The sequence below is a fragment of the Ctenopharyngodon idella genome, chromosome 14 (assembly GCF_019924925.1).
Source record: "Ctenopharyngodon idella isolate HZGC_01 chromosome 14, HZGC01, whole genome shotgun sequence".
NCBI lineage: Eukaryota > Metazoa > Chordata > Actinopteri > Cypriniformes > Xenocyprididae > Ctenopharyngodon > Ctenopharyngodon idella.
In genome coordinates this window covers 28,557,662-28,585,063 of record NC_067233.1, presented here as the reverse complement: position 1 = coordinate 28,585,063, position 27,402 = coordinate 28,557,662, and the positions used below count along the sequence as shown (strand labels likewise).

At 36.6% G+C, this 27,402-nt stretch overlaps 2 protein-coding genes across 4 annotated transcripts; one reads left to right on the top strand and one right to left on the bottom strand.

Annotated features, from left to right (window-relative positions):
* Positions 1-208: 208 nt before the first annotated feature.
* fut11 (fucosyltransferase 11 (alpha (1,3) fucosyltransferase)) lies at positions 209-7,685 on the top strand. Of its 3 annotated transcripts, XM_051860572.1 has the most exons (5): positions 283-360; positions 2,095-2,174; positions 2,261-2,933; positions 4,936-5,558; positions 6,735-7,685. In XM_051860572.1, the coding sequence occupies exons 3-5, from the start codon at positions 2,268-2,270 to the stop codon at positions 6,880-6,882; spliced, it is 1,437 nt and encodes a 478-aa protein (XP_051716532.1). In that variant the 5' UTR covers positions 283-360; positions 2,095-2,174; positions 2,261-2,267; the 3' UTR covers positions 6,883-7,685. The 3 variants fall into 3 exon arrangements, with proteins under 3 accessions (XP_051716530.1, XP_051716531.1, XP_051716532.1); XM_051860570.1 differs by lacking the exon at positions 2,095-2,174 and having other exon boundaries at positions 209-360; XM_051860571.1 differs by lacking the exon at positions 2,095-2,174 and having other exon boundaries at positions 259-375.
* znf185 (zinc finger protein 185 with LIM domain) lies at positions 7,665-26,775 on the bottom strand. The gene is made up of 25 exons (XM_051860565.1): positions 26,267-26,775; positions 24,747-24,797; positions 24,293-24,410; positions 24,113-24,217; positions 23,240-23,272; positions 23,083-23,151; positions 22,842-22,889; positions 22,654-22,734; positions 22,480-22,560; positions 22,127-22,183; positions 21,838-21,897; positions 20,340-21,749; positions 20,170-20,229; positions 17,433-17,489; positions 16,560-16,643; positions 13,563-13,613; positions 13,435-13,470; positions 13,282-13,332; positions 13,080-13,139; positions 12,714-12,740; positions 11,540-11,608; positions 11,394-11,444; positions 10,909-10,998; positions 8,311-8,413; positions 7,665-8,127 (listed from the first exon to the last, which is right to left on the bottom strand). Exons 2-25 carry the CDS (start codon positions 24,754-24,756, stop codon positions 8,029-8,031), a joined length of 2,910 nt encoding a protein of 969 aa, XP_051716525.1. The 5' UTR covers positions 24,757-24,797; positions 26,267-26,775; the 3' UTR covers positions 7,665-8,028.
* Positions 26,776-27,402: the final 627 nt, after the last annotated feature.

Sequence of the window (27,402 nt, the reverse complement as noted above, 5' to 3'; positions counted from 1 at the left end):
TTTTTTTTTTTTTTTTTTTGATGGCTCTGTAATTCCTCTCCTGTAAATTTAATTAAAAAGCGTGTTCAGCCAATTAATTTTAATGTATATATTTTTTTAATGTTGTTTGATTGCACAAGTTGAATTAATATGAGATTATATTACATACAAATACATAGTTTTATGCATAATAACTGCAGTTCTTCTGTTTCTAATTCTCATCCAGAACTCTAGGTGACAGTAATGCTCAGCTTTTCCCACTGTCATTCCTCAAAGCAGGAAGAACATTCATGCCACAACAGCATCCTGTGTCCATCCTGTGCTTAAGGAGGAAAAACAGTGGGAATGCAACAGCACAACATGCATCTGTCCTGAACTAAAGTAAGAAAGCACGAGGTTAGATCATGTTGTATGGAAAACGAGCGTCTTTGTGAGAAATGTGTTTGTAGATTTTTTTTGGCTGTGCTTGTAACCTAGAAAGCATTTTTGGAAATAATAGTTGCATATGATGCCCAAAATTATTTTTATGTAGGCTGCTTACTGAATTTTGATACTATGATACTCAAAAATGATGACTAAATTAGGCACCTTAGTAGGTTTTGAGAGCACAATGGCCAAAATGCTGTAGACAGCTGACTGTTTTGAAATAGAGCCTTTTCTGTTTTCACTTTGTTTATTACTGCACATGTAACGTTAACTAAATGTTCTAATCTAATTAGTTAACGGGGCTCAACGCTAAGGATTTTTTACTCACCCGTTTGGGTCAGTGATTCATATTTTTACTTGCCCTAAACAATTTTTCAATGGCCCTGCTACAGAAAAATAAATAAGGTAAATAAAAAAAATTGTTTTCGTTGTTTTTGACACATGTAATCTTGTATTCTAATAAATAATGTTGTTACAACAGACACCAAAATATTAGATACCAGTAAAATTTAACAATTCTTGATTCCAATTTCTATACAACAGCAACAACTACTAGGCTAACTATCAAGTTCAAATAAACAAATTACAAGCAATAGGACAGAACAAAGATGCAAATGAAATAAACAGTGATAAATAAACAAGTTCTTCAGGTAGCTCTAACAGTATTATTCAAGTAAGAAATACTACAGAAATGTATGGAGCCCTGCACATTGACACGAATTAAAGGGATAGTTCACCCTAAAATAAAAATTAAGTCATAATTTAATCACCCTGGTGTTGTTCTATTGCTGTATGCCCTTCTTTCTTTTTTGGACCTAAAGGAGAATTTTTTTTTCCTCACAACTTCCTCACAATTTTCATTAAATAATACATTAAATTTCGGTTTGTTTTTCACCAAACCCTATCGTAAACCCACAGAACACTTGGAATATACAACACGTCGCATGGGATCATTCTGTGATAATTTTGTGTCTTTTTTTTTTATCTTGATGCTGGTCGCTATTCACTGCCATTATATGGAGGAGCACAAGTGGGACATTTTTAAAAATTCTCCTTTTGTTGTCCATAAAAGAAAGAAGGGCATACGGCATTAGAACAACAAGAGGATGAGTAAATGATTGCTAATTTTCATTTTAGGGTGAACTATCCCTTTAACAATTTGTTCTCTTGTTTTAGTAAATCATGGCCACGATTTACTAATTCCTTCACACGATTTAGTAAAACGAGGGAATGAATCATTATGTTGTGCACACAATTTTTGTAAAATCAGGGAATTAATTAGTAAATCGTGGTGACATAGTTGCAATTCATGGGAATTAATTGGTAATTCATGGCCACGGTATACATATTTTTTCCCTGCATGTCATGTGCAGGTGCTCCGTAAATATGGAATAAGTAATCCAATGTAAGATAACACTGCATAGTCTTCACTGTCTGAATTAAATATAAATTAATCCTCATTAAAGTCACCATGAAATCAGAATTAACATTTCTTTCTTTTTTTATGGAATATTACATCTTTTTTTTTTTTTTTTTAATTCAACATTTCTCCTATGATGACGTGTTTACTGGCGCGAGGGCGGAGCAACCTGTCACTCACATGATCTACCAATAGCAAACCACAACCATCCAATCAATTCCCCACAGACAAAATCAAGCTCCGCCCTAATTTTTTTTTTCTTGTTCCAGAAGCTGTTTCACTCTGATATATGTCTCAATAGGAAAGAAAAGATTATTACAACTTTCGTTTCATGCTGACACAGTCCAATGTAAATGCTTGAATTTACTTCAACTACATTGCAACAGTTTAAGGGTGAGAGAAAGCTTCAATCCAGTGTCCTTTTTTTTTTCTCAGGTAGACTATGGCGCTCTGCCTGTGGTTTATTTTGGTGCTCCCGCTGTGCTGCTGGGGACAGGGGCCAGTGGACACAGGGGACGGTGGTGTTTTCCAGCCCCAGAGTGCCCTCACTGACATGGAGTTTGCCACTGTGAGCACCTACCGCGGCCCCGGAAACACTGACCCTCGGCCCAATAAAGACCTTCCCATCCTTCTGTGGTGGAGCTCCAATCTCTTCCCACACTTCCCAGGAGATACAGAGCGTGTGGACTGTGCCCGCTCGTCCTGCCTAGTCACAAGCAACCGTAAAGTTCAACTGTATCGTCGCACGGCATCCATTATTTTCTACGGCACAGACTTCCGTGCCTATGAGGCTCCACTGCCTCGTATGCCCCATCAAACCTGGGCACTTTTCCACGAAGAGTCTCCGATGAATAACTACCTTCTGTCTCACAGTGTTGGGATCAGGCTGTTTAACTACACAGCCACCTTCAGGAGGGAGTCAGACTATCCCTTAACGCTGCAGTGGTTGCCCTCGCTGGATTATCTTCTGACACCGACGGCAGTCCCTTTGCAGGAGAAGAACCGCTGGCGACGGGCCGGTCTGGCCCCTGTGCTCTACATGCAGTCCCACTGTGATGTGCCTTCAGACCGGGACCGATATGTTCAAGAGCTGATGAAGTATATAGAGGTAAATACAAATTCAAAACATCAGTTTTTATTTTTCATACATTAGAAAAAAAAAATTTAAATGGGCAAGTACCTTAGCGACCACTTAAAACAGCTTAGTGACACACTAGCAGCCGCCCAGAACCCCATCAATTATCAGCGCATTAAAGGGGACCTATGCAAAATTTACTTTTACATTGTTTTTGAACATGAGCCTTTCAGGAATGTACTCCAATGTGACGTCACATTGGAACAGGCCCCGCCCGAGCTTAGCTCCTCTCCTGAGTGAGCTGTACACAGTCCGCCATGTTTATCTCCTTGCCAGAGTATTTAACAGCAGCATTCAAGTATTAATAATAATAAAATTTATTTTATAAAGAGCCTTTAAAAGCAGCTTCTCAAAGCGCTGTACACAAAATGAGCAATTCATAGCTCAAGTAATAAAAGATAACATCAACAAACATTTGCTAGTTTAAAAAAAATGCCTTAATTTAAGCTTTAAAAATGTCATAGGTCTGAGCTTCCCTAAGTTCAAGAGCAGTGTTGGGCAGTAACTAGTTAGTAGTAACTAGTTAAAGTAATAATATTACTTTTTGCAGTAACTAGTAGTGAAATCGCATACTCTCGAGTTGAATAAGTAGGCCTAATTACTTCATGACGGCTAAAAAGTGCATGTTGTCATTATCGTGTGTCATTATCAGTGTCAGTTGTGTCGCTTCACTGCCATTCACAAATCCTCTCCCGTGGCCTCATGGGATAGTAAAGTGTCCATTGTATGCACACTCACCGGAATCTCACCGGAAGAAATAGGTCATCCTATGGACTTTTTGCCTAATCTCTTATGAATACTATGAATTCGGACATACTGCTTTTGTCATACTGTTGTTCACCTATAGTAGAGAAGTATGTGATTTCGGATACAACCTTACATTGTAAAATTGTGCGGCGCTGTAGAGCTGTGGAGGACTCAGGCACTCTCTGCCCCACATAGTATCATAATACATGCCTGCTGAAGCCATACGCTAAAAGAGAATATATCCTGCTCACAAATACAACTTTTTTTTTTTTTCTTTTTTTTTTTTTGAAAGTTTGTTGCAGAATGCTGAACACATTTACAATTTATTATTGATTCAGTTTATATAGAGGTTTATGTTTTGGGTGAATACTTTTGTGGAGCACTGCCTCACCTACCCTTACAGACAAGCCACAGCTGTTCTGGTCCTCTATTATGATTGGCTGAGCCACATTTGAAGCCGTTGTGAAATACTCTATACAGTACACACACCTGTGACCTCATTACATAGTATTATTGTTACTGTCCCGTTGTCCCGTCTTTTTGTTACTTGGCAGTTACTACATTTTTGTTGCTGTGTTTATTTTATGAAACCTTGCCAGCTATATTAGTAACCATTTAATGAAATCAATAAGCCTAGCAGTATTGCCAAGTCTGCGGTTTTCCCACGAAATTGGGCTTATTTAACAGTGCTGCTGTGGGTTGTTTTTCCTGTCCGATTGGGCTAGTTTTGGGCTAGTTTTGAGTAGCACCCTGCTGAAAAATCCAGCTAGTCTCCCAGCCTGGGTTAGCTGGTCAAGCTGGTCTCCCAGCCTGGGTTAGCTGGTGTTCAGCTGGTTTAAGCTGGTATCCCAGCCTCTCAGTCTCCTGGCTAACCAAAATGCCTCTAAAACCAGCTATGACCAGGCTGGGAGACTTTTCAGCAGGGCAGTTGGGCGGGTTTTGTTGTGAACCTGCAGCCCTGAAGTCTAGTGAAGAAGTGGTTTAGAATAGCTATGCGTCATGCCTAACAACGCCCCTGTTCTATAATCACTGTAAACCACTGCGTCACAGGGCTTATTTCTTTACTGTATTGTTCATAACTTCTGGAAAGAAATTAAGACTTCACAAGAATGAAACTTTCTATTGTGCATGTGTTGAGCGCCTTTGTTAGCGCACACTATCAAATGAATCATACTTTGAAAGGCTGTGTCTTTGGCTTTAAAACTCATAACTTGTGTCATCTCCTTAGATTGACTCGTATGGGAAGTGCCTTAACAACAGACCCCTGCCTGAACATCTGGAGGACACCAGCACAGCCACTGGTGAGGACAGGCGCTTCATGAACTTCGTCGGTCGTTATAAGTTCCACCTGGCCCTGGAGAACGGCCTGTGCCCGGACTACATGACTGAGAAGCTGTGGCGGCCCATGCACCAGGGTTGTGTGCCCATTTACAGGGGCTCGTCATCAGTGGCCGACTGGCTGCCAAACAATCATTCCGCTATCCTCGTTGACGATTTTCCCTCTCCACGAGAGCTGGCAGAGTTCATAAAGGCTCTGGATCAAGATGACGCGGAGTACTCACGTTATCTGGAGTACAAAACGCCCAGTCGGATCACTAACCTGCGTCTGCTGGAGGGGCTTGAGAACAGAGAGTGGGGAGTCAATGACATGAGTAAACCAAACTACTTGAACGGGTTTGAGTGCTTTGTGTGCGACCGAGAGAACGAGCGTCTGGCAGCAGTGAAAGCGCACAGGAAGAACCCAAAACTAAACCTGCCTCCGCAACCAAAGATGGCCAACAGTTCACACATGGGCTGCCCACTGCCCAGTCCTGGATACGGGCCTGTGGAAAGCATTGACCCAAATGACAGGTAAACACAGCTTTCATTCATCACCATTTGATAAATCTGTGCATTTCACTCAAAGGGTGTGTTCACACTTGGCAGGTTTGGTTCTATTAAAATGAACTCTGGTGCAGTTATGTTAGTGTGGTTCATTTGAATTCAATTCAAATCACATTTATTTGTATAGCGTTTTTCACAATACATATCGTTTCATAGCAGAAAAATGCTTTTTCTGTAAACAACTTTTTCTAATATTTTAGACATAAATGGAAGATTTGAAATGAGTCTGTAATTTGGATCTAGCTGTGGTTTCTTAATGAGAGGCTTAATAACTGCCAGCTTGAACGTTTTTGGAACATGACCTTGAGATAGAGATGAGTATTGAGAAGAGGCTCTTCTGCTCCAGGTAACAACTCTTTCAATAAATCAGTGGAAATGGGATCTAATAAACATGTTGTTGGTTTAGATGCAATGATAAGTTTATTCAGCTCTTCTTTCTTGTCCTATAATTGTAAAGCACTGCAGTTGTTCTTTAGGGGCGATATTAGAGGCTGAATCATAAAATGCTGTCAAGGGTTGTACATTTACACTTGAATAAGTGTGAACGCTGCCATCAAAACCCTGGTGCAGTTCAACTGAAATATGACTGAAATACACGGACCAGACACATCTAAATGAACCAAAAACAGGACGTGATGTCACATAGTGCAACCCTAAAAAGGACAGAATGCTCAAGCATACCTGGTTCTTGTCATAGGCGCTATGTTGTCTATTACAATTTGGTACAGGTGTCAGAAACATGTCTCCTTGCAGCAGATCTTTGTGTTTAACGGAGGAATTCCTGCCTGTTTTGACTCCTTTACACATTTTATAAGCTTTTCACGAGTTCTCCGCCGGTAAAAATACCATAATATGAACACGCATACAGTGAGCGGCATTGTTTTGGATGTTTGGTAAGTTCAGTCAAAAAATATACATCATAAAAGCCTTTTTTTTTTTTTTTTTTTTGTATCTTTAGGTTCTGTTAAAAATGACAGTAAATGCTAAGAAAACCATAACTAAATGTGTTATTTATTTTTTTGGTCCGGACCAAAAGAACTAAGAGAACTGAAGTGTGAACACCCCCTAAAAAAAAAAAAAAATCACATTCCAAGTTAAATGTTCATTCGCAGTTTAGTAAAACTGTCATGTGTTTGTTCTCAGCTGGCTCCAGATGTGGCCGCAGGACTACTGGCAGAGTCTGGATCAGGCAGAGGGTTTGGAGTCGCTCATCAGACACAACGTGTCAGAGCCGTCGTTACTGTGGCAGCATATACAGAGCATCGCTGTGAGGAGAGCCAGAGGCCAATGAGAGGAGCTCAGGACTCACCATCCACCTGAGGTGACATCTCAGATCAAAACTTCCTCCGACAGCTCAAGACTCCAAATATTTTTGGCAACAATTGTATTTTGGCAATCCACCTACGGCGGATGAGCCGTTCTTGAAGTTTGTGCACACAGGAATCATTTGTATTATTTCTAACTAAATGGAAACAATCACAATCTCATTACATGTTGATATTTCCCTTCAATATTATGTATTATGAATATGCATTCATAGTGAATGTTCTTCATCTATATGTTACTCTGAGGGCTTCAGCTGATGTTGAGCATCTCATAATCACTCAGGCTTGCTTGCAGCTTGTCACAGATCTCATGGAAGTATATCATTGCAGATGAACATTTATTTGCATGATTGTTTTTAAGCGAATCTCACAAAACAGGTCAGGTTGTACAATATAGCATTTTTTCACATTACCGTATTGGAAATTTGGGGTGGATTGGGGGGAGGCTTTTTATTGTCAGAAGTCCTAAATAGGGTTATTTTCTAGAAGCAAAATATAACTTTTCATTTTAGGATGATATATGACCTGCACTTGTTCTTGAATGATTCAAGAGATTCTCCTACACGAGTTGAATAGAAGAATCTCATGAATTATTCAAAAACAAGTGCAGGTCATATATCAGCCAAAAATTAAAAGAAAAGCTAAGGCTAAGACCTGTTGTTTATATTGTGTTTGCGTACCTCAGTGTTTTTTATGCAATATTTATATATATTTATATTTTCTATTGCACAGTCTTGTAACAAATCAATAAAAGGAGAATACAACTTTATTCATGAATGTTGCTTTACAGTAATTGTGAATAGAGATGCAGGCTACATATTCATAACAGTTACTGAAACGGTAATATTTCTTTAAATTGGTTTCTGATTAAATACACATACATTCTTGTTGTCTTGATGACTAAACATTTAAAGGAACAGAATAAAAAAAAATAAATCCTGTAACAAGCGTTCCTACTATTCTAGCACTAGAAAACCTTTTAATAAACATTCAGAAGGTATTCTACAGTGTTATAGAATATGCTTACATCTTTTGTATCAGTAATGAATAGGAACTTGTTTTGCATCAGAAAAAATTGTTACGAGTATTTCAGGCGGCGTAAGCAGATCTTCTTATAGCACATTGGAATAGCAGCTCTCACAGTGGACTGTCCCACGGTGGAGAAACATGTTGTAGAGCAAATCTCCCATTGGTTTACTGCAAATACCACACTAAGGTGGGGGGAAAAGAAATTCAATATACATTTTCATTACACCATGTTGTCATATATCATTAAGTACAGTAGAGTAGTGTATCCCAAACAAGCTAAAATGCATCCAGCATATTGTAACATACAAATTAGAGAGGTGTCTGGGAAAAAAGAGTCCTTTGTGTAAACGGATATTGTTGCGTACCTTAAAGCAGTGTGGGTGACAGTATATGTTTAGGTGCTCAATGGTGATTTTGGCATCATTTCCCACCATTTCTCCACAGAAAGTACAGGGAGTAACATCTCTTCTAAAGACAAAATGAGGTCATTAGTTAGGGCTCATATGACTAAATAACAACTAAACAACTTCCTGTTTATTCCCTCCACACTGCTTGTGCAGTAAGTGATACTAGGGCTGAGTTCTCAAATGTAATCAATTCTTAAATCCCAAGAATCGATCTTTCAGTCTGTGCTGTTTTCAGTTGATAAATGAACAAAACTTTGTAGTGTCTCCCATCCAATAAATCGCTTTATTTTTTATATGAAAAATTCTGTAATTTTTTATGTCAAACAATATTGTTTTGGCACTCTTTTAGCGTGGTTTGGCGGATCGCTGTAGTGTCTGTTCAACCAAAGCGGCAGCACGAAGCACACATGAGCTGATCATTTCTTCCTCTTTACTACTAGTTACAGCATGAAATAAACACGACTGAACATTAGAAGGTATGTTGAAAGATACAGTATGAGTACAACTCAGCTTCCAAGTCTCATGTAATCGCTCAATCAGTGTTTCAACTGCGGAAAGCTAAACAATGTCACTTAATGTTACATTTACCTCAGAAAAGCCATTTAATGTCCATAAACTCAATGGTTAACAAGAAAAATAACTCTAGAGAGCAGCATTTTGATAGATATATGCACTACATTGCATATTCGTTCTATTTTTACTTAACCTGTTCTTCAATATTCAATGTATGTTTGACTAAATATGTAATGTTTTATGACAGCCAACATTTAAATGTTTATATTTCAGAAAATAAGTAGAAACATAATTATTTTGTTAAATTGTTATCATTATAAAAACTTTCTTGTTGCTTGTTTCCTAAATGTGTAATTTAAAGGATTAGTCCACTTTCAAATTAAAATTCCCTGATAATTTACTCACCCCATGTCATCCAAGATGTTCATGTCTTTCTTTCTTCAGTCGAAAAAAAAATTAAGGTTTTTGATGAAAACATTCCAGGATTATTCTCCTTATAGTGGACTTCAATGGTCTCCAAACGGTTGAAGGTCAAAATTGCAGTTTCAGTGCAGCTTCAAATAGATCTACGCGAACCCAGATGAGGAATAAGGGTCTTATCTAGCGAAACGATCGGACATTTTCTAAAAAAAATTTAAAATTATATACATTTTATAATAAATATAAAATACGTTTTATAAATTATATAAAATTATAACCATAAACTCTCATCTTGAACTAGCTCTCTTCTTCTTCTTCTCTATTAGAATTCCGTCAGAGTAGATGCTGCTAAGTGTATTACTGCCCTCCACAGGTCAAAGTTTGAACTAATTGTTATATACTTGCACAAGCATATTGTATATGAGAATTTAGTTCAAACTTTGACCTGTAGAGGGCAGTAATACACTTAGCAGTGTTTACACTGCCGGAATTCTAATAGAGAAGAAGAAGACAGCTAGACGAGCGTTTATGGTTAAAACGTATGTAATTTAAAAAACATTTTTAGAAAATGACCAATTGTTTCACTAGATAAGACCCTTATTCATCATCTGGGATCGCGTAGAGCTCTTTGAAGCTGCACTGAAACTGTAATTTTGACCTTCAACCGTTTGGAGTCTATTGAAGTCCACTATAAGGAGAAAAATCCTGGAATGTTTTCACCAAAAACCTTAATTTCTTTTCGACTGAAGAAAGAAAGACAGACATCTTGGATGATATGGGGGTGAGTAAATTATCAGGAAATTTTAATTTGAAAGTGAACTAATCCTTTAAGTGCCTATACAAATCAATTAACCTTTAATATTATAGTAATGTACCAATTTGGGTTCCCTGTATAGTTTACAGCATTAGTTTTTTTTTTTTTTGTTTGTTGTTGTTTTTTTGAGAATATTTGCCATGTACTGTACCTGATATATACCCCAATCAAAATTGAATCAAATTGAATCGAAATCGAGTCTAAACGCAAGATTGTGAAGTGAAATTTACCCAGCCCTAAGTGATATACAGTCAGTATAATGCAATTGCCACAAAAGGCATGAATGTGCATGTGTGTACATTCATAAGTACAGAATAAATCCGACATTTTTAGGTGTCCCTGGGGCTCATTTATAAAATGTTGTGTAGAAACCATCCTACATTTGATCTTGCGTTCATTTCTCAAATGTGTGTACATGTGATTCAGAGAACAAATGTACACACACACAAGAAAAAGTGCGTACGCCAGAAGTGAATTGAAATTTATAAATCGCAAATAATCATGAAATTGCGTGCAGCTAAATGGTTGCAGATCTCCGCCTTGAGCACTGGTCAGCGTTCAAATGCTTTACTTGAGAACAGCAAGTGGCAAGAATTGCTTAGATTTCCAAATACCTGCAGTACTCCGACTCTCTGCCACAAGGAAATATGCGTACATCTGCTCAGACCCTGACGTGCTGCTAAGCCCTTTTCCTCGTCAAAGATTGGCGTGGATTTTAGCGTGTGTACTCGCGATTTTTAAAAATGAAGCCCCCTGTTTCTGCTGTACATGTGGCATACTGTATGTTCTGTGATATATAAACATTTTACCTGGGGTAGTAGCTGGGGCTGCTGTAGTTGTAGCTGGAGGTTGTTGAAGACACATAGTCAGTGGTACTATATGAGGGATAGTCAGAGCTGCTATATGAGGGAAGACAAAACAGTAGTAGACAACATTGTTTTGATTCACAGATTACTATTCTATGATCTACTGCATAAGCAGCTCTGCACTGTTATTTTATGGCATGATGTAACAGTTATAATAAAAACAGGTCTGTACTCAGGGTCCTGATCACCCTGTCAAGATTTATTTTGTGCATCAGTATACAGAAGCCCATTGAGGGCGATGCAATGCAGTTCATGGTCATTTTAGGAATATTTCTGTTGCTTTTGTGTCGTATGCAAGCAATTTTGGTACTGTGTTGAGTCTTAAATCTAGGTCCTGAAGCAAACCAATTGAGAACCGCTGAGCAAAATCTGGCAAAATCACTACGATGGTGAAGAATTATTGTAAGAAAATAATGCTTCCAGCTTACCTGCCATCAAGAGGGGAATTGTTCAAATATTCCTTAACAAAGACAAACCCCCTAGAAAACAGAACAATGGAGATCAGGCATTCAGCAGGATGTCACTTTTAGGTTATAATAATCAAGTTAAACAAAAGTTCATTGGAATAACATACTTCTTGGATTCAGATTCTGGTAACTTCTCCGGGATAGAACTCTCCACTGTTTTGGTGCTGGTTTTGTTACTACAAGACAAAATAGTCAGTATGTGAATAATTTCATCTCAGACAGCATGACACATGTGCACTGTCACACGACGGGCAGTAGAAGCTTCTTCTGTTGTTGTTTTTTTTTTTTTTTTTTATGTTAATCATATGTAATTATGCATAATTGTTTAGTTTGACTGCAAACGTGATCTACAGAAGCATAAGTAAATGGTGAAAACAGGAGTGAAAGGCAGAATTTTTAAAGTATCCGTCTCTGTGTCAAGGCACCATTTCAGTAAGATCTTTGAAGAAACAATGAGTAACCCAAGACGTAAAGCAGGGCTATACTTATTTAGCTGTTGTCCTAGTAAACTTGTCCTATATTTTTTGCTCCAGTGCTTTGTTTCTTAATGCTAAACAGGAAAAGCTAGTTTAGCCCTTGTGACCAATATATGAGTATTACATGATAGTTTGACCAGATCAAATGGGTAATGCTTGTTAATTTTAAAAATGTCTGACATTATAATTCCTCTTTTATTTATTTTTCATTATTTTTTTGGAAATAATGTCCTCTGTAAGGTAGATCAAGACTTCAAAGAGCCCCAAAAAGTATGGTAATACAAAAATGAGACATTATATATGAGGTTGGAAACAAATTGTGTAATAAATTAATAATAATAATATTCAAGTAAATAATTGTGTAATATTTGTAAAAACATATGCTCTTATGTGTGCATAAAAATATATAAACTTCTTTTTAAATATCTTTTTGTCAGGGGAAAACTTCCAAGAATGTCAGAATTATTTAAAAAAAAAAAAAAAATTTTGTTAAAACTTTCCCCCTCAATAACCTTTTTTATTTTTATTGAAAAACATAATCAGAATCTTGAATCAGAAAAAAAAAAACATGTTTAAATAATTTGTTAATAAATAGTGTTGATATAATTATGGCAGTAATCTCATCAAAGAATGATGTGACAACATTTTTAGTTTTTAAAATGTATGTTTCCTTTAATTACCCATATAAATAGTGGGATTTGCTTGCATTATTGTTTTGGGCACTTAAATAGTAAGTAAAAAAAAAGTAATAAAACTATGTTTTTTGAGTTATGAAAGACTTCACTCAAAGAACAGCAGCACTTACCCGTCCATGTTTGTGCTCCACTCACTCCTGTGAAGAAAGCAGATGTTGCTTTTAAAAGTGATCCAGTGATATGAAGCCTAGTTTTATTTCCAGAGAGTGTGAGCACATGTGTGAAATGGCGTTTGATACTGTGTGTGTGAGAGTTTATCTGCAGCTCAGGTGGAGTTTTAGGGTTGGGTTTGACTCAAACTACCTTGCTACTTCCACCTCCGGGACTTTAACCCATTGTGTTATTGACTTTTCATAGTGAAGATCTCCATGTAAACAATATGAATCAACACAGACAGGTCCAAGTGTTCTCAAGAAATTAGTTGTGCTAACAGAGATGTGCTTTAGTAACAAACAGATCTTTTCTAAATGAATTACCTATTAGTGTCAAATGGAATGACATCTTCAGCCAAGGAAGCCAAAACATCTGGTGGCATACTATCAATAAAATACAAAATATCCTGATTAATATTACTGTTTAATTGTGTAAAATGACATTCTGAACATTTTGCAAACAATTTTCATATTATAAATTAAATTAAATTAAAACCAGTACATGTGAATTGATTTATATACTCACTCAGCAACCAAGTCTATAGGATTCTGAAAACTATTGATTGTATCTGTGGAACTGAACATCAAAATATACACTATTATAACAAACCGTAGCATGGTAAACATTATCATCATAAAGTTAGCTAACAGAGCCTGATTAACTGATCTGCGGAATCACCTTGAGTCCAGTACAGGAGGACGGTACCATTGAGGACTATGAAAGAGACAAGCAGGCAGAGAAAGAGGCATTAGCTGCCATGTGTACATAGATGACTGTTAAACACTGAGAATGTTTAGAATCATTACCTCTTTGTGGGCTCACCCTCTGCCCGTATTGGATCAAGTATATCAGCTGAGCTGAAAAATAAACAATTTCACACAAATTTCACACTAAGCTCAGAAACATGCGCTGTCACATGCAAAGTGAATGTGTGATGTGTTAAAAAGGCTGTATTTTCCTGCAGGCTGTAATGTGTATGATCAACACAATGCTTTACACATTTTCCGTCTCTTAGCAAATAGATTATGAGAATTCATGTATATTTGGGTGGCTTTCATGACATCTCAAACTTTTCCTTCTGCTTATATGGTGTCAAGTGCAGTCACTACACTGTTCTTATGTAAATAACACATTACCGTGTATTACTAAAGCACCACATTTTGTACATTATTTTTTACATCATTAATTACTCACCATCATGTCGTTTCAAACCCGCAAGACCTTCGTTCATCTTCAGAACACAAATTAAGATATTTTTGATGAAATCCGAGAGGGTTTTTTTTAGCTCCCATTGAAAGCAACGAAATTACCACATTCAAGGGCCAGAAAAGTAGTAAAGACATTGTTAAAATAGTCAACAAGACTAAACTAGTTCAACCTTAATGTTATGAAGCGATGAGAATACTTTTTGTGCCCAAAAACAAAACAAAAATAATGACTTATTCAACAATGTCCTCTCTACCCTTTCATTCTCCTACGCAGTTTACTTTGAAGACACATTGCAGAGCTTCTGTGTTCTACGTCAGAACGCTGGCTCAGTATTGTCCGGCTCCTGTGTCAGCATCGCACACATGCATCGTGGTGCTCACATGAACAGCGTCAGCCAATACGGAGCCGGCGTTCGGACATAAACACGGAAGCACTGCACAGCGTCAACTGCATAGGAGACTGACAGGGTACAGAAGAAATTGTTGAAAAAATTCACAAAAAGTATTCTCGTCGCTTCAAAACATTAAAGGAACACTCCACTTTTTTTGAAAATAGGCTCATTTTCCAACTCCCCTAGAGTTAAACAGTTGAGTTTTACCGTTTTCGAATCCATTCAGCCGATCTCCGGGTCTGGCGGTACCACTTTTAGCATAGCTTAGCATAGTTCATTGAATCGGATTAGACCGTTAGCATCTCGCTCAAAAATGACCAAAGAGTTTCGATATTTTTCTAGAAAATCGCAACTTTTCATTTTCCGTCGGTCTTAGTACACAATGTAACTACAGAAGAGTCAAGTTTTAAATAGGAAAAATATCGAAACTCTTTGGTCATTTTTGAGCGAGATGCTAATGGTCTAATCAGATTCAATGAACTATGCTAAGCTATGCTAAAAGTGGTACCGCCAGACCCGGAAAACGGTAAAACTCAACTGTTTAACTCTAGGGGAGTTGGAAAATGAGGAAAGTGGAGTGTTCCTTTAAGGTTGAACCACTGTAGTCACATTGACTATTTTAACGATGTCTTTACTACTTCTCTGAACCTTGAACGTGGTAATTTCATTGCTTTCTATGGGAGATAAAAAACCTCTTGAATTTCATCAAAAATATCTTAATTTGTGTTACGAAGATGAACGAAGGTCTTGCGGGTTTGGAACGACATGAGGGTGAGTAATTAATGACAGAAATTTCATTTTTGGGTGATCTAACCCTTTAAATGTTGGACGGTGTCACAAATCTGTGCCTTAAGGTATATCATAGTTTGGTTTTTATAGTTTTTAATTATTCAACAGAGGTGGCCTAACAAAAAGCAATTAACCTAAGAACCACTGCCTACTTATTATACATGCAGTTCTTATGCCCTTTTTATTTTAAAGGTACATTATGTAACTTCTTTTTTGTTGTTCAAATTAACTAAATTTAAGTCAATTCATAATAATTTTTTCTTCCAAAACGTGTTTTTGTCATACCCTGATTCACTATGGTAAGCCTATTACAAGTGTTTATACTTTTTAATCTACATATCACTCGTGTCTCATCATAAATTATAAACCTCGTCAGAATCAACATTGGCTTGGCTTTATGGAGATGGTGAGAACTGAGGGATTTGAAATGTTGTAAAAGCGACGCAGAGAGGACTTTATTACTCAACAGGTGAGTAAGATATTTTAATGAACAGATAAATTGTCATATTTAGCTCTCTAACAGAGTTGACTGTAAAACATTATCTATTGTAAAGGCTCATTCCATAATGTTTGTTGTAGCGCTGTGCTGGAATTTCAAGGAAGTACCGTGTCTATGAATGGGTAAAGCTACAGTAACATCTTCAGCATTTATATCTCTTGTTATATCTCTTAAGCCTATAGTAGTGAATGTTTTATGAGCAGTAGGATAATCACTCTCTTTGTTTAGTTATAAGCAAGAACCATATTCATCTACACAGTCACGCAGAGCCGAAGCACAACCAAAACAATTTTCGTCTGCATAATGTATGCAGTTTTGTTTTTTTAACCGTTAAATGGCCAAAAGTTACATAGTGTACTTTTTAGAGATTACATGGAATATTTGTACTTGAAAAAATATTACTTAAAGGGATAGAGCACATCAAATATTGTAAACAGAAGCTCAAAACATGCTTGCTTGACACACTAGAACCAATAATAAGTGAAAAAAGCTAGAAGTAGATTCAGATTTTACAGCACATAAAGGATATACTTGTGAATATATGTTAAAATTTCTTAATATAAGAAAATAAGATCTTAATAATTTTAAAATTGTCAAAAAGAAAGAATTTTCTTCTATATTGTTTGTTTTATATTGTTTTTGCACAGCACTATTAATTATTTTTGGTTACACTTTATTTTAAAGGTGTCTGTGTTACAGTGCAATTACACATTTAAGTACTGTGTAATAATAGGGTGAGGATGAGGGTTTGGTTTAGGGTTAATATCTAATTATGCATAATTTATAGTAATTACTACAGTAACTACATGTAACGTGTAACAATGACACTAAAATAAAGTGTTACCTTGTTTATATCTGCACATACATTCTTCAAAATTAATGAAAAAATAAGATAAGAATGCAGATAATAATCACCTGGTGGTACTAGTGTTGAAGGGAATAAGATCATCTGCAAGCAGGTCCAGACTTTTTTGTGTTTGCTTTGTCTGAGGCAGAGGACTAGAGGAGAAACATCCAGATCATTCAACAACTCATTCTATAAAACTAGTTCCTTTTCTAGTTTGAAAGATTTTATCCATAATGTGTTTGTGTTGATAAACTGCATTATGCCATCTCAAGCAAAATGAATATATTTTAATACACTGTATGTTTGCGTATAATAATGCATTTAGTAAGAGAACAGGATTGTTTTACAGTTTAATTTGACATTACAAATCTTATGCTCTAAGTTGTGAACTGAAGTGTGTTTATTAAAAAAAAAAAAAAAAAAAAAAAAAAGAAGAAGCTGGTATTAACAAATATTTATCAAATTATCATTATTTTTACTAAATTAGGACTGACATTTAGCCTCCTACTAAAAATCACTACAGAAAGTGATAAAAAGTGCCACTTCATTTTTGTTTTTAATTTTATTTATGGTATAGTTAAAAGAAAAAATTATAGTTGACTTGGGGAAAACAACAAAAGTCCATTTATAATAAGTTTTCATTTAAAATGTAAAAATATATAGAGAGATAATAAATACAAAATGTTATGTTATTTCCATCAAAATGTCCATGCTTGTTACTGTATTTTTTGTTGATGTGTTTAGATTAGCATATTAGACAAAGTCTATAGTAAAATTTAGCATCAGCATTTATGGTTCAAGTCATTTTGTACACATACTGTATGTATATGAGGCATCCATTTTGCAAAATGACCATAACCTCCGTTTTGCATATTACACTCTTCGGGGGATCTAAAGTATAATGTAAATAATCATCATAAATGCACAAATGCCACTCTCACCTGTCTATGAGCAGATCCTGACTGAGAAGATCTATTCCTGGATTCACCTGGCCAGAACTGCAGGAACAAGAAATACAGTAATGATCTAGTAATTAGAGTCAGAATGTTAATTTAGAAATTTCTTTTGGGCAGTAAAGTCTCTGATAGAGCTCTTGTGTCCTCTTGTGGTCTATTACAGAACAGCACATGTCAGTCAGCAGACTTATTGCTACATAATTATTATATGTCTGATAAATATTTATAGTAGTGAATTACGAGTTCAACTTTGTTACAGTAAATTCGCTGTTCTGTTTAAAACAAAACAAAATATTAACCCATGACATTTCTCATCTGTGATTTGTCTTAAACGGAGCCGAAATATTGATCTTGTCAATGCAATTATAAAAAAATCTTAAAGAGAAATTTTAAACCAATGCGGTTTTCCCAGGGAATTGTGCTACACTTTACACTGTAACTGTAACACTTTACAGTATGGTTCATTTTGTTAACATTAGTTCATGTATTGACTAACATGAATTAACCATGAGCACATTCGTTGAACATTTGAGAGCATTTGTTACTGAATTTGTTAATCTTTGTTAACGTTAGTTAATAAAAATAGAGCTGTTCATAGTTTGTTCATGTTTGTTCACAGTGCATTAACTAATGTTAACAAATACAACTCTTGATTTTAATAATGTATCAGTAAATGTTGAAATTAACATTATTTATTTATTTATTTACGCCATGTCAGCAACATGGCTATTTTCATGGTGAAAACAGATTCATACAATTAACAAAAACACTATATAAGATATTTCAGGTTAACACAAGATAGAAATTCTAAAATACATTCAGGCGATACTTTTTTAAATACATCAGTTAAACACATCTCTGAAGAAAACTAACATTAAAAATTAGCATTAACAAAGATTGGAAAGTGTTACCGGTTTGACATATCGCATATATTATATTTGACTGAAATGCTTGTATTGAAATATTTTATTTTCTACTAATGATAAAACGGTGCTAGATGTTAAGTTTTGTGAAGTATACTGGTAGAGAGCCTTTGAGCTGTGTTTATTATCACTACAATATAGTGGTTTTCAATTTGCATAACAATGACTGTAAAATATGTATTTCTAGAATGGGAGTGGCATATTTTGATATTTGGGATATGGTCATTGGGCTACTTTTGGGCTATTTTTGATTGGAAATGGGGATAGTTTTGTTATGCAGACCTGGCAACCCTGGCCATGACAGAGTTTGCCACACAATTCTCCATTTTTCTCCAATTCTGCATCTACTACTAAAAAAATGCTTCAAATGAAGCGACGTGAACTTCACTGCACTCTCATGAACACGCAGTCGCAAACAGGAGAGCAACAGCCAAGTTCAGGATTGATACATTTTGCCAAATAATAAATTATACTGTATTTTTGGATATAAGTGTTTCGCCAAACACTTGGAATAGTAAGCACGAGTGGCATGGAATTGTTTTATGATACCCTTTACACCCTTTATTAAAGGGTTAGTTCACCCAAAAATGAAAATTCTGTCATTTATTACTCACCCTCATTCCGTTCCACACTCGTGAGACCTTCGTTAATCTTCGGAACGCAAATTAAGATATTTTTGTTGAAATCCGATGGCTCAGTGAGGCCTGCATAGCCAGCAATGACATTTCCTCTCTCAAGATCCATAAATGTACTAAAAACATATTTAAATCAGTTCATGTGAGTACAGTGGTTCAATATTAATATTATAAAGTGACGAGAATATTTTTGGTGCGCCAAAAAAAACAATGCTCCGTATCATGATTCGATAAGCAGTGTTTTGAAATCGGCCATCACTATATAAGTCGTTATTTTGGGTTTTTTGGCGCACCAACAATACGCTTTATAATATTAATATTGAACCACTGTGCTCACATGAACTGATTTAAATATGTTTTTAGTACCTTTATGGATCTTGAGAGAGGAAATGTCATTGCTCCCTATGCAGGCCTCACTGAGCCTTTGGATTTCAACAAAAATATCTTAATTTGCGTTCCGAAGATTAACGGGTGTGGAACGGCATGAGGGTGAGTAATAAATGACAGAATTTTCATTTTTGGGTGAACTAACCCTTTAAAGCTTGAAAAGAGGGTCACCATTTATGAACACGCACAAGCAGGGCATTTAACAAATAAATAAACTCTCCTTTTGTGTTTCGGAAAAGAAAGAAGGCCATACGGCTTTAAAACAACACCAGGGTGAGTAAATAATGACTGAACATTCATTTTTGATTGAGTAAACTTTTCCTTAAACAAAAGAAACGGAAAACCATATAAAGTATAACAACAAACTGATTGTTCGTAGTATAGCTGTACAAACTAAAGCACTAGCCTATTTTCATTGAATATGTTCATTCATTTGTGTGCATGAATGGTACTTGACTAAATAAATATATCTACAATTACTTTATAACTGATGTTGCTTATGGACAGTGTATCCATATTCATATCCCAAAGAGTGAGTTTAGTTCATGCCTATGGCTGTGTGAATCTGACTGCATTGTACCATCACATCGCAATAACTGCAATAAATTAACGTGACACCGAGGTCAGATAAACAGCAACAACATCAGCGTACTCACTGCTCTGAACTCATTAATACTGTATGGTGTATGAAACCCCTTTACACATGAATGGCACTGAGATTAATGAACATAATCTGTATATGACGGGCTATTATGTATTAATCAGATCATCTTGTACCTGGCAGGCTCTGTGTTGAAGGATATCAGGGTGTCAGACAGGCCAATCAGGCTTTTAGCACTGCAAAGGGATTAAAAAAAACAATGAAGATTTTTTTATCTATAGACACAGTGTACATAGGCTAAATATTTAACATTAGATAAACAGTTAAATATATTTATAGAGCAAACCTTTTTTCTGGAACCGGCTCAGGCTTGGATACAGATGCTGGTTTAGTTTCCGTCACTGGTTTAGGTTCTGTGGGTTTAGGATCAGTTGCTGTTTTAGTTTGTGTCGTAGGTTTAGTTTCAGCTGCTGGTTTTGGTTCAGGTCCTGTTTTAGTTTCAGTTGGAGGTTTAGTTTCAACTGGTTTAGGTTCTGATTTGGGTTTAGGATCAGTTGCTGTTGTAGTTTGTGTTGTAGGTTTCGTATCAGCCACTAGTTTAGGTTCAGATGTAGGTTTAGGTTCAGTTACTGTCTTAGTTTGTGCTGTAGGTTTAGTTTCAGCCACTGGTTTAGGTTCAGAGGTGGGTTTAGGTTCAGTTACTGTTGTAGTTTGAGTTGTAGGTTTAGTTTCAGCCACTAGTTTAGGTTCAGGTGTGGGTTTAGGTTCAATTACTGTTGTAGTTTGTGTTGTAGGTTTAGTTTCAGCTGCTGGTTTAGTTGCAGATGCTGTTGTAAGTTGTGTGGTAGGTTTAGTTTCAGTGACTGATTTTGGCTCTGATGTGGGTTTAGATTCAGTTACTGTCTTAGTTTGTGCTGTAGGTTTAGTTTCAGCCACTAGTTTAGGTTCAGGTGTGGGTTTAGGTTCAATTACTGTTGTAGTTTGTGCTGTAGGTTTAGTTTCAGCCACTAGTTTAGGTTCAGGTGTGGGTTTAGGTTCAATTACTGTTGTAGTTTGTGTTGTAGGTTTAGTTTCAGCTGCTGGTTTGGTTGCAGATGCTGTTGTAAGTTGTGTGGTAGGTTTAGTTTCAGCGACTGATTTTGGTTCTGATGTGGGTTTAGGTTCAGTTACTGTTGTAGTTTGAGTTGTAGGTTTAGTTTCAGCCACTGGTTTAGGTTCAGGTGTGGGTTTAGATTCAGTTACTGTCTTAGTTTGTGCTGTAGGTTTAGTTTCAGCCACTGGTTTAGGTTCAGTTACTGTCTTAGTTTGTGCTGTAGGTTTAGTTTCAGCCACTGGTTTAGGTTCAGTTACTGTTGTAGTTTGTGTTGTAGGTTTAGTTTCAGCTGCTGGTTTAGTTGCAGATGCTGTTGTAAGTTGTATGGTAGGTTTAGTTTCAGCTGCTGGTTTAGGTTCTAATGTGGGTTTAGGTTCAGTGACGGCTTTATTTTGTGTCGTAGGTTCAGATGCTGTTTTAGGCTGTGTTTTGTTTTCCAGCGCTGGTTTAGCTTCAGTTGTTATTTTAGTTTGTGTTGTAGGTTTAGTTTCAATCACTGGCTTAGGTTCAGATACTGTTTTTGTTTCAAGTACTGGTTTAGGAGCAGGTGTAGTTTTAGGTTCTGTACTAAGTGTAGGCTTAGGTTCAGATTTAGTTTCAGGTGCTGCTGGCTTGACCTCCTTCACCACTGGTGCAGGGAGTTCTTCAAAGCTTGATTTAACACTGTAAATACAGTAAAATTGCAATTGAGACAGTGTAAACAATAAATAAGAGTTGAAGTTGTATAACTGACAGATGTTGTGTAGTTTACCTTTGCTGAGGCACAGACTGAACAGATGCTGTAATGGCATCATCATCACCGATAACTACCCTACAAACCACATAGATATGCACAAGGAATGAGGATGGGGGCAATAGTGATATATTGGGCATTATAGGGGTTATAAAGTGTGACACTTGAACTTATCGCTGATTTTTACTAACGGAAACATAATGATACATGATTACGCTTAACTTCTGCCATATCATCAGCTGTGCCACTTCACCTCTTACAACCCTATTTAATTTTGTCCTGTTTAACCCAGAAATTTCCCAGGTACCTTTTGGCCACAAAGGATGTGCTCGTCTCATCAGATTTGTCTGGTTTCTCTGAAGATCTGGAAATATTAGATTTGAACATTGTGCAGTGAGGGATGGGATATGCATTCATCCTAACATTTTCACCAGACAAAAAAAAAAAGTGGTGATACACTCTCACATTATAACAGCTGTTACTGGAAAGATACACTTAATTTATTTAGCCCTAAAGGGTGCATATTAGTACCTTACAGGTACATAAAGTGCATGGCACTACCATGTTACATGTCCAAAAATCATGGTATTACCATGGTACATTTCCAAAACACAGTTGTATTTCAGAGATTTCAAAATGTATATTTTTAACAAGGCTTACTCATATTTCTTTGCAGCAGACATTACGTATGAACGGCGATTTGCTGCCGAACTTTTCAGCACACTGCTGGCGGCCTCTTTCCTACACACATACACATACAAAGGAAAGATTATTTTATGAAGAGGAACAAGAAGTCACCTTGGATTATTCAGTCTGTTGTGTGTGGTCTCTCACCTCTTTTCCATTTCCTCTGAACTCAGAGTTGGTTCAGAGAGCACTGTCTTTTCATTGCTCGGCCGAATTGTGTGCGGGGCTCTGGGAAAAAAATATTTATGGAAATAAATTTAATTAAGATGTTCTAAAATGAGCTCAAATGCTTTATGTGCGTGACCCACATGCTTGAGTGTTTTTGGCTCACTTACATTTTCTTGTAACTATCAGAAGGCTTTTTGGTGAAGCTATTTATTCCGCTAAGGGAGGAGAAACAAATAGCATACTATTACAATTTATTTACTAGACACAATTTTACATTAGTAATGCAATTTATTTACAAATAAAATACATCTATATTCATTTAATGCAACATATTTTATGATGTGCTAAAATCAATAGAACTAGTAGGGTTACTGACACTGAATAAAAACTGAATGTTTTTTTGCTTACGCATATCCATTGGTGGATGGAGTGGATGGAGTGGATGTTGGCTTGGAATCGGTTTTTCTGAATACCCCTCTGCAAAAGTAAATTATCACACATGAGGGAAAGCGATACACAGGCAGTATTAACCAAAATCACTTGATTGACTGAATATTCTCATTACCTTATTATGTATCCAGATGCAGAAGTTTTTGATCTGTGAAATTGAAATTGAAATACTGACATTTTTAACATGTAAACAGACAAACTTTAGGGTTTACAGAACATCTATATATTACAGATTTATTGACCCTACCCTAGCATTTTCTACAAGCCATATCTCCTAGTATCAGGCACATAAAAGCACATAACCTTACACTAATAGGACATTTTAGATCCATTGCAAAAACACTTTTTCAATTTCCGTCTTCTTTCTGCTCATAGAACAACCAGCAAGACAATTATCAGCCAGGCTTCAAAAGCAGACATTCAATAGAAACCTTACTATCAGTCAACAAAGGCCTGCGGCTGGCAAGAATGTCCTCTCAATTATTTACCCTCATTCTGCTGTGGCATTCTATAGCCTTCGACACAGTAATTCACCAGATCCTCCTGTCCACCTTATTGTTTGGAGAACTGCACTCTTCTGGTTTGAGTATAGATAGATTCTTCATGGTATCTTGGTGTCAACTAACTGCTGGTGTACCTCAGGGTTCGGTTATTGGCTCCTTCCACTTCTTGAAATACACAACATCGATGTGACCTATCATTCTAAACACATCAATTTTCGTACTCATAAACACCATCTAGGTCTGCCAGGAAGTCGGTAGTAGTGTTTGACCACCAGCTAAACTTTACAGACCACATCGCCAAAGACATGTTTATTAAGCACAACTCTTGTTGTCTCTACACTGAACTACTGCAATGTCCTTCTTGCAAAATCCTCTGAAAATGATTCTACTGTACAAAATACATTTTCCACATTTGTAGGTCACTTTGGCCTGCTGACTGAATACATGAGTAAATGAAGACCCTAATAGAAAGTAACAATGCATACTGCTCTGTGTCGGATTTGGGCTGGGGCACATTGACCGTGGGTGAAGAATCAGTACTTATTCCTTCATCTACACCATTTGAGCGGTTTGCTCGCACCTCAGCGATCCTACAAGGGAGAACGTGTTAGAAACATTGTACTTTTAACTTCAAGCTTTGTTATTGTAACTTCAAGCTTTTTCACCATGGTTTCTCCTCCTCTCCCTCAGGATTTTCTTGCTGTCGTCTCTGTATCCAGCTGCCATCTCCTTTCAAAGCGGTGCGGACCTTTGTGGTCCGTAAAACTGACTGTCTGTCCCCCTCTGCAATTAAGACAGTCCAGAGCTTATCATACAGAAACATATGAATATCTTTCGAGATCACAACACTATAACGAGTCAAAAGTTGATTGCTTCAGTGGTAATACACACACAATTGTTTGAGCAATTTAAAAAAGAAGTATGGCTGAAAGTTAAGTTTAAGCAATGTGTGACATGTGGCATGACAGGATTTGATGCTGTGACGCAGAGCATCATTGTTTTCGTTGTAAGAGTGGAATGCCATAAATTAATAGCTGTAGCTTATGAACTGACACTTTGACTCGTGTGAGATTCAATAAGACAAGACAATGAATCGAAACACTGATCACTGAAACCTACCTTTGGACATTGTTAGTGGTAATTTAGTGAAAAAACTTCCTCAAAAGACACCTGGACATTAGAAAGACAGAAAAAATGTTATTATCATTTATTGTCTTTCATTTTTAATTTCCATGTTGTAATTTTCTTTGTCAAAAAAGAATGCATTGACAATGCAACAAAGGCGCACTGATTATATATATATATATATATATATATATATATAAAATAAAGAAAATGTTCATGTGACACTGAAGACTGGAGTAATGATGCTGAAAATTCAGCTTTGACATCATAGGAATAAAGTACATTTTAAACGATCTTAAATGGTCATAACTGACCCCAGAGTTTTGAATGGTAGTGTATATATTAATAAATATATTAATATTTATTATTATTATTGAACTGTTCTTATTGCTGGAATTATTACTGCATATTTTGTAAATAATGATCATCAAGTATTCAGTGAATTACACTTCTCAGGTTATGAATTGCAGGCACACTATTTATTAAATAAAAGATGAATTGTTGGCAAGTTAAACAACCACCAAAACAAAAAGAAATTATCATTATGGGAGTGTCAAACAAAAAAAAATGTTACACAACCATTCTTTATGAAATTCCCACAACCTGAATAATCTGACAGATTCATTCAATTCAACACAGAAAATGGGGAAGTTGAGGAGCCGTTTGATGGCATTCTCAAACAGTTTCAGTTACACAAGTCAGATTACTTAAATGATTCATTCCTTACTACATAGTCCGCAAATCATAAATATCTCTGTTTATTGAGTCATTTTGAACCCAGGATATACATCTGTAGGGATCAGTAACACTAAACCATTATGCTAAATTCCTGAGTTTCTAAACCACGTAGAAGAGCCTGTCCATCTAGACAAAACACACAAACTCTCTCTCTCATTCACTCTCTCTTTCTCTGACAACCACAGCCTCTAAACACCTGATCATATTTACATAACATTTCTTTATATCCCTTATGTTATATCCTTTACATTAACTAGTTTGATGACACCAGGGATATTATTACTATGCATGATTATTATTTACATTATTATTAACAGAAATTTCTGTAAAACTGTATTCAAAATCAACCACCCTTAGTGTCCATAAATGTTTGGTTGGCTTCCAAATGAACATCCCAGTGTGTCCATAAAGCAAAAGACTCTCAAACAATCCTCACTGCACCATAGTGACACAGAATGCCCTTCATGAGTCAACACAGCTTGTGCAAGAGGAAACATGTTTGAATATTGGTTGTGACAGTGACAGCGTGAGAGCCAAATCAACGATATGAAAGCAAAAACACTTTCACTGTGCCACACATGACAGTACAGATGAAACCAGCCCAGAAGATATACAAAGAATGAAAAAAATAAATGTAAAAAATAATAATAAAAACATCATCTCAAGCTTGCGATACTTCAGAGCAGTCAATAAAGATTTGCCAACCCTAAATAGTCCCAGAATACATTAGAAACAAATAGTTTGTGAAGCTTTATGAAAAGGAACAGATGACCTACCTGATTAATGAGTTTATCTGCAGTGTTGTGGCAGATGCACTGAGCAGTGCTGGTGATTTCAGCTGACTGACTGTGAGCTCAGTCAATACACACACATTGTGGGGAGGTGTTCACCGACAGCTCGCAGGTACGGGCGTGGGCACAGACCTGCCCAGCCAGTCAGGTAGGCCTGGCCAACCAAACCTATAGGTGTGTACCTGCATGTGTGTGTTGTGTGTCTATGTACTTCATGTTTTGTCTGCAATGGAAGGTGTGATACTCTCGCACCTTTATTTGTTAAATTCTGTTTTATTGCCATTTCATTACAGACCAAACTGAGACAGATCTGCATTAATTACTGGAAGTGATGTCACATCAAGACACTGGTGTCCAGAGGGATGGTGCGAGACCATAATGAGTTCCTTTGGGACCTTTATAGAAAAGCTCACAAAAATAACTGCTTGTGCCACCTACTAAAAACAGGTTTGAGGTCTATGATGAATCAGGATTTATCCAGGACTCATTCAAATAAAGAATGGGGGGGGGGGGGAACTAGTTCACTAGTTCACCCAAAAATGAAAATTCTGTCATTAATCACTCACCCTCATGTCGTTCCACACCTGTAAGACCTTCGTTCATCTTCAGAACACAAATGAAGATATTTTTGATAAAATCTAATGGCTCAGTGAGGCCTGTATTGCCAGCAAGATAATTAACACTTTCAATGCCCAGAAAGCTACTAAAGACATATTTAAAACAGTTCATGTGACTACTGTGAATGTGAATACTTTTTGTGCGCCAAAAAACAAAATAACGACTTTATTCAACAATATCTAGTGATGGGCGATTTCAAAACACTGCTTCATGAAGCTTCGAAGCTTTACAAATCTTTTGTTTCGGTTTGGAGCGTGTATCAAGTCATGCCCCCCAGTGGTGAACCACTGAAATTTCGAAACACTTAAGCGTAACGAAGCCTCTTTTACTGAAATCACGTGACTTTGGGAGTTTGATACACACTCCGAACCACTGATTCAAAACAAAAGATTTGTAAAGCTTCGAAGCTTCATGAAGCAGTGTTTTGAAATCGTTTGTGTTTGAAAAAATTTGTGTTCCGAAGTTGAAAGAAGGTCTTACAGGTGTGGAACGACATGAGGGTG

Coding starts and splice junctions, on each gene's coding strand:
- znf185 (XM_051860565.1), bottom strand. Junction 21,750..21,837: donor CAGTCTGTGCCTCAGCAAAG/GTAAACTACACA, acceptor CTGTATTTACAG/TGTTAAATCAAGCTTTGAAG. Junction 17,490..20,169: donor TTCAACACAGAGCCTGCCAG/GTACAAGATGAT, acceptor TTGTTCCTGCAG/TTCTGGCCAGGTGAATCCAG.
- fut11 (XM_051860570.1), top strand. CDS start 2,268: ATGGCGCTCTGCCTGTGGTTTATTTTGGTGCTCCCGCTGTGCTGCTGG. Junction 2,934..4,935: donor AGCTGATGAAGTATATAGAG/GTAAATACAAAT, acceptor TCATCTCCTTAG/ATTGACTCGTATGGGAAGTG. Junction 5,559..6,734: donor AGCATTGACCCAAATGACAG/GTAAACACAGCT, acceptor GTTTGTTCTCAG/CTGGCTCCAGATGTGGCCGC.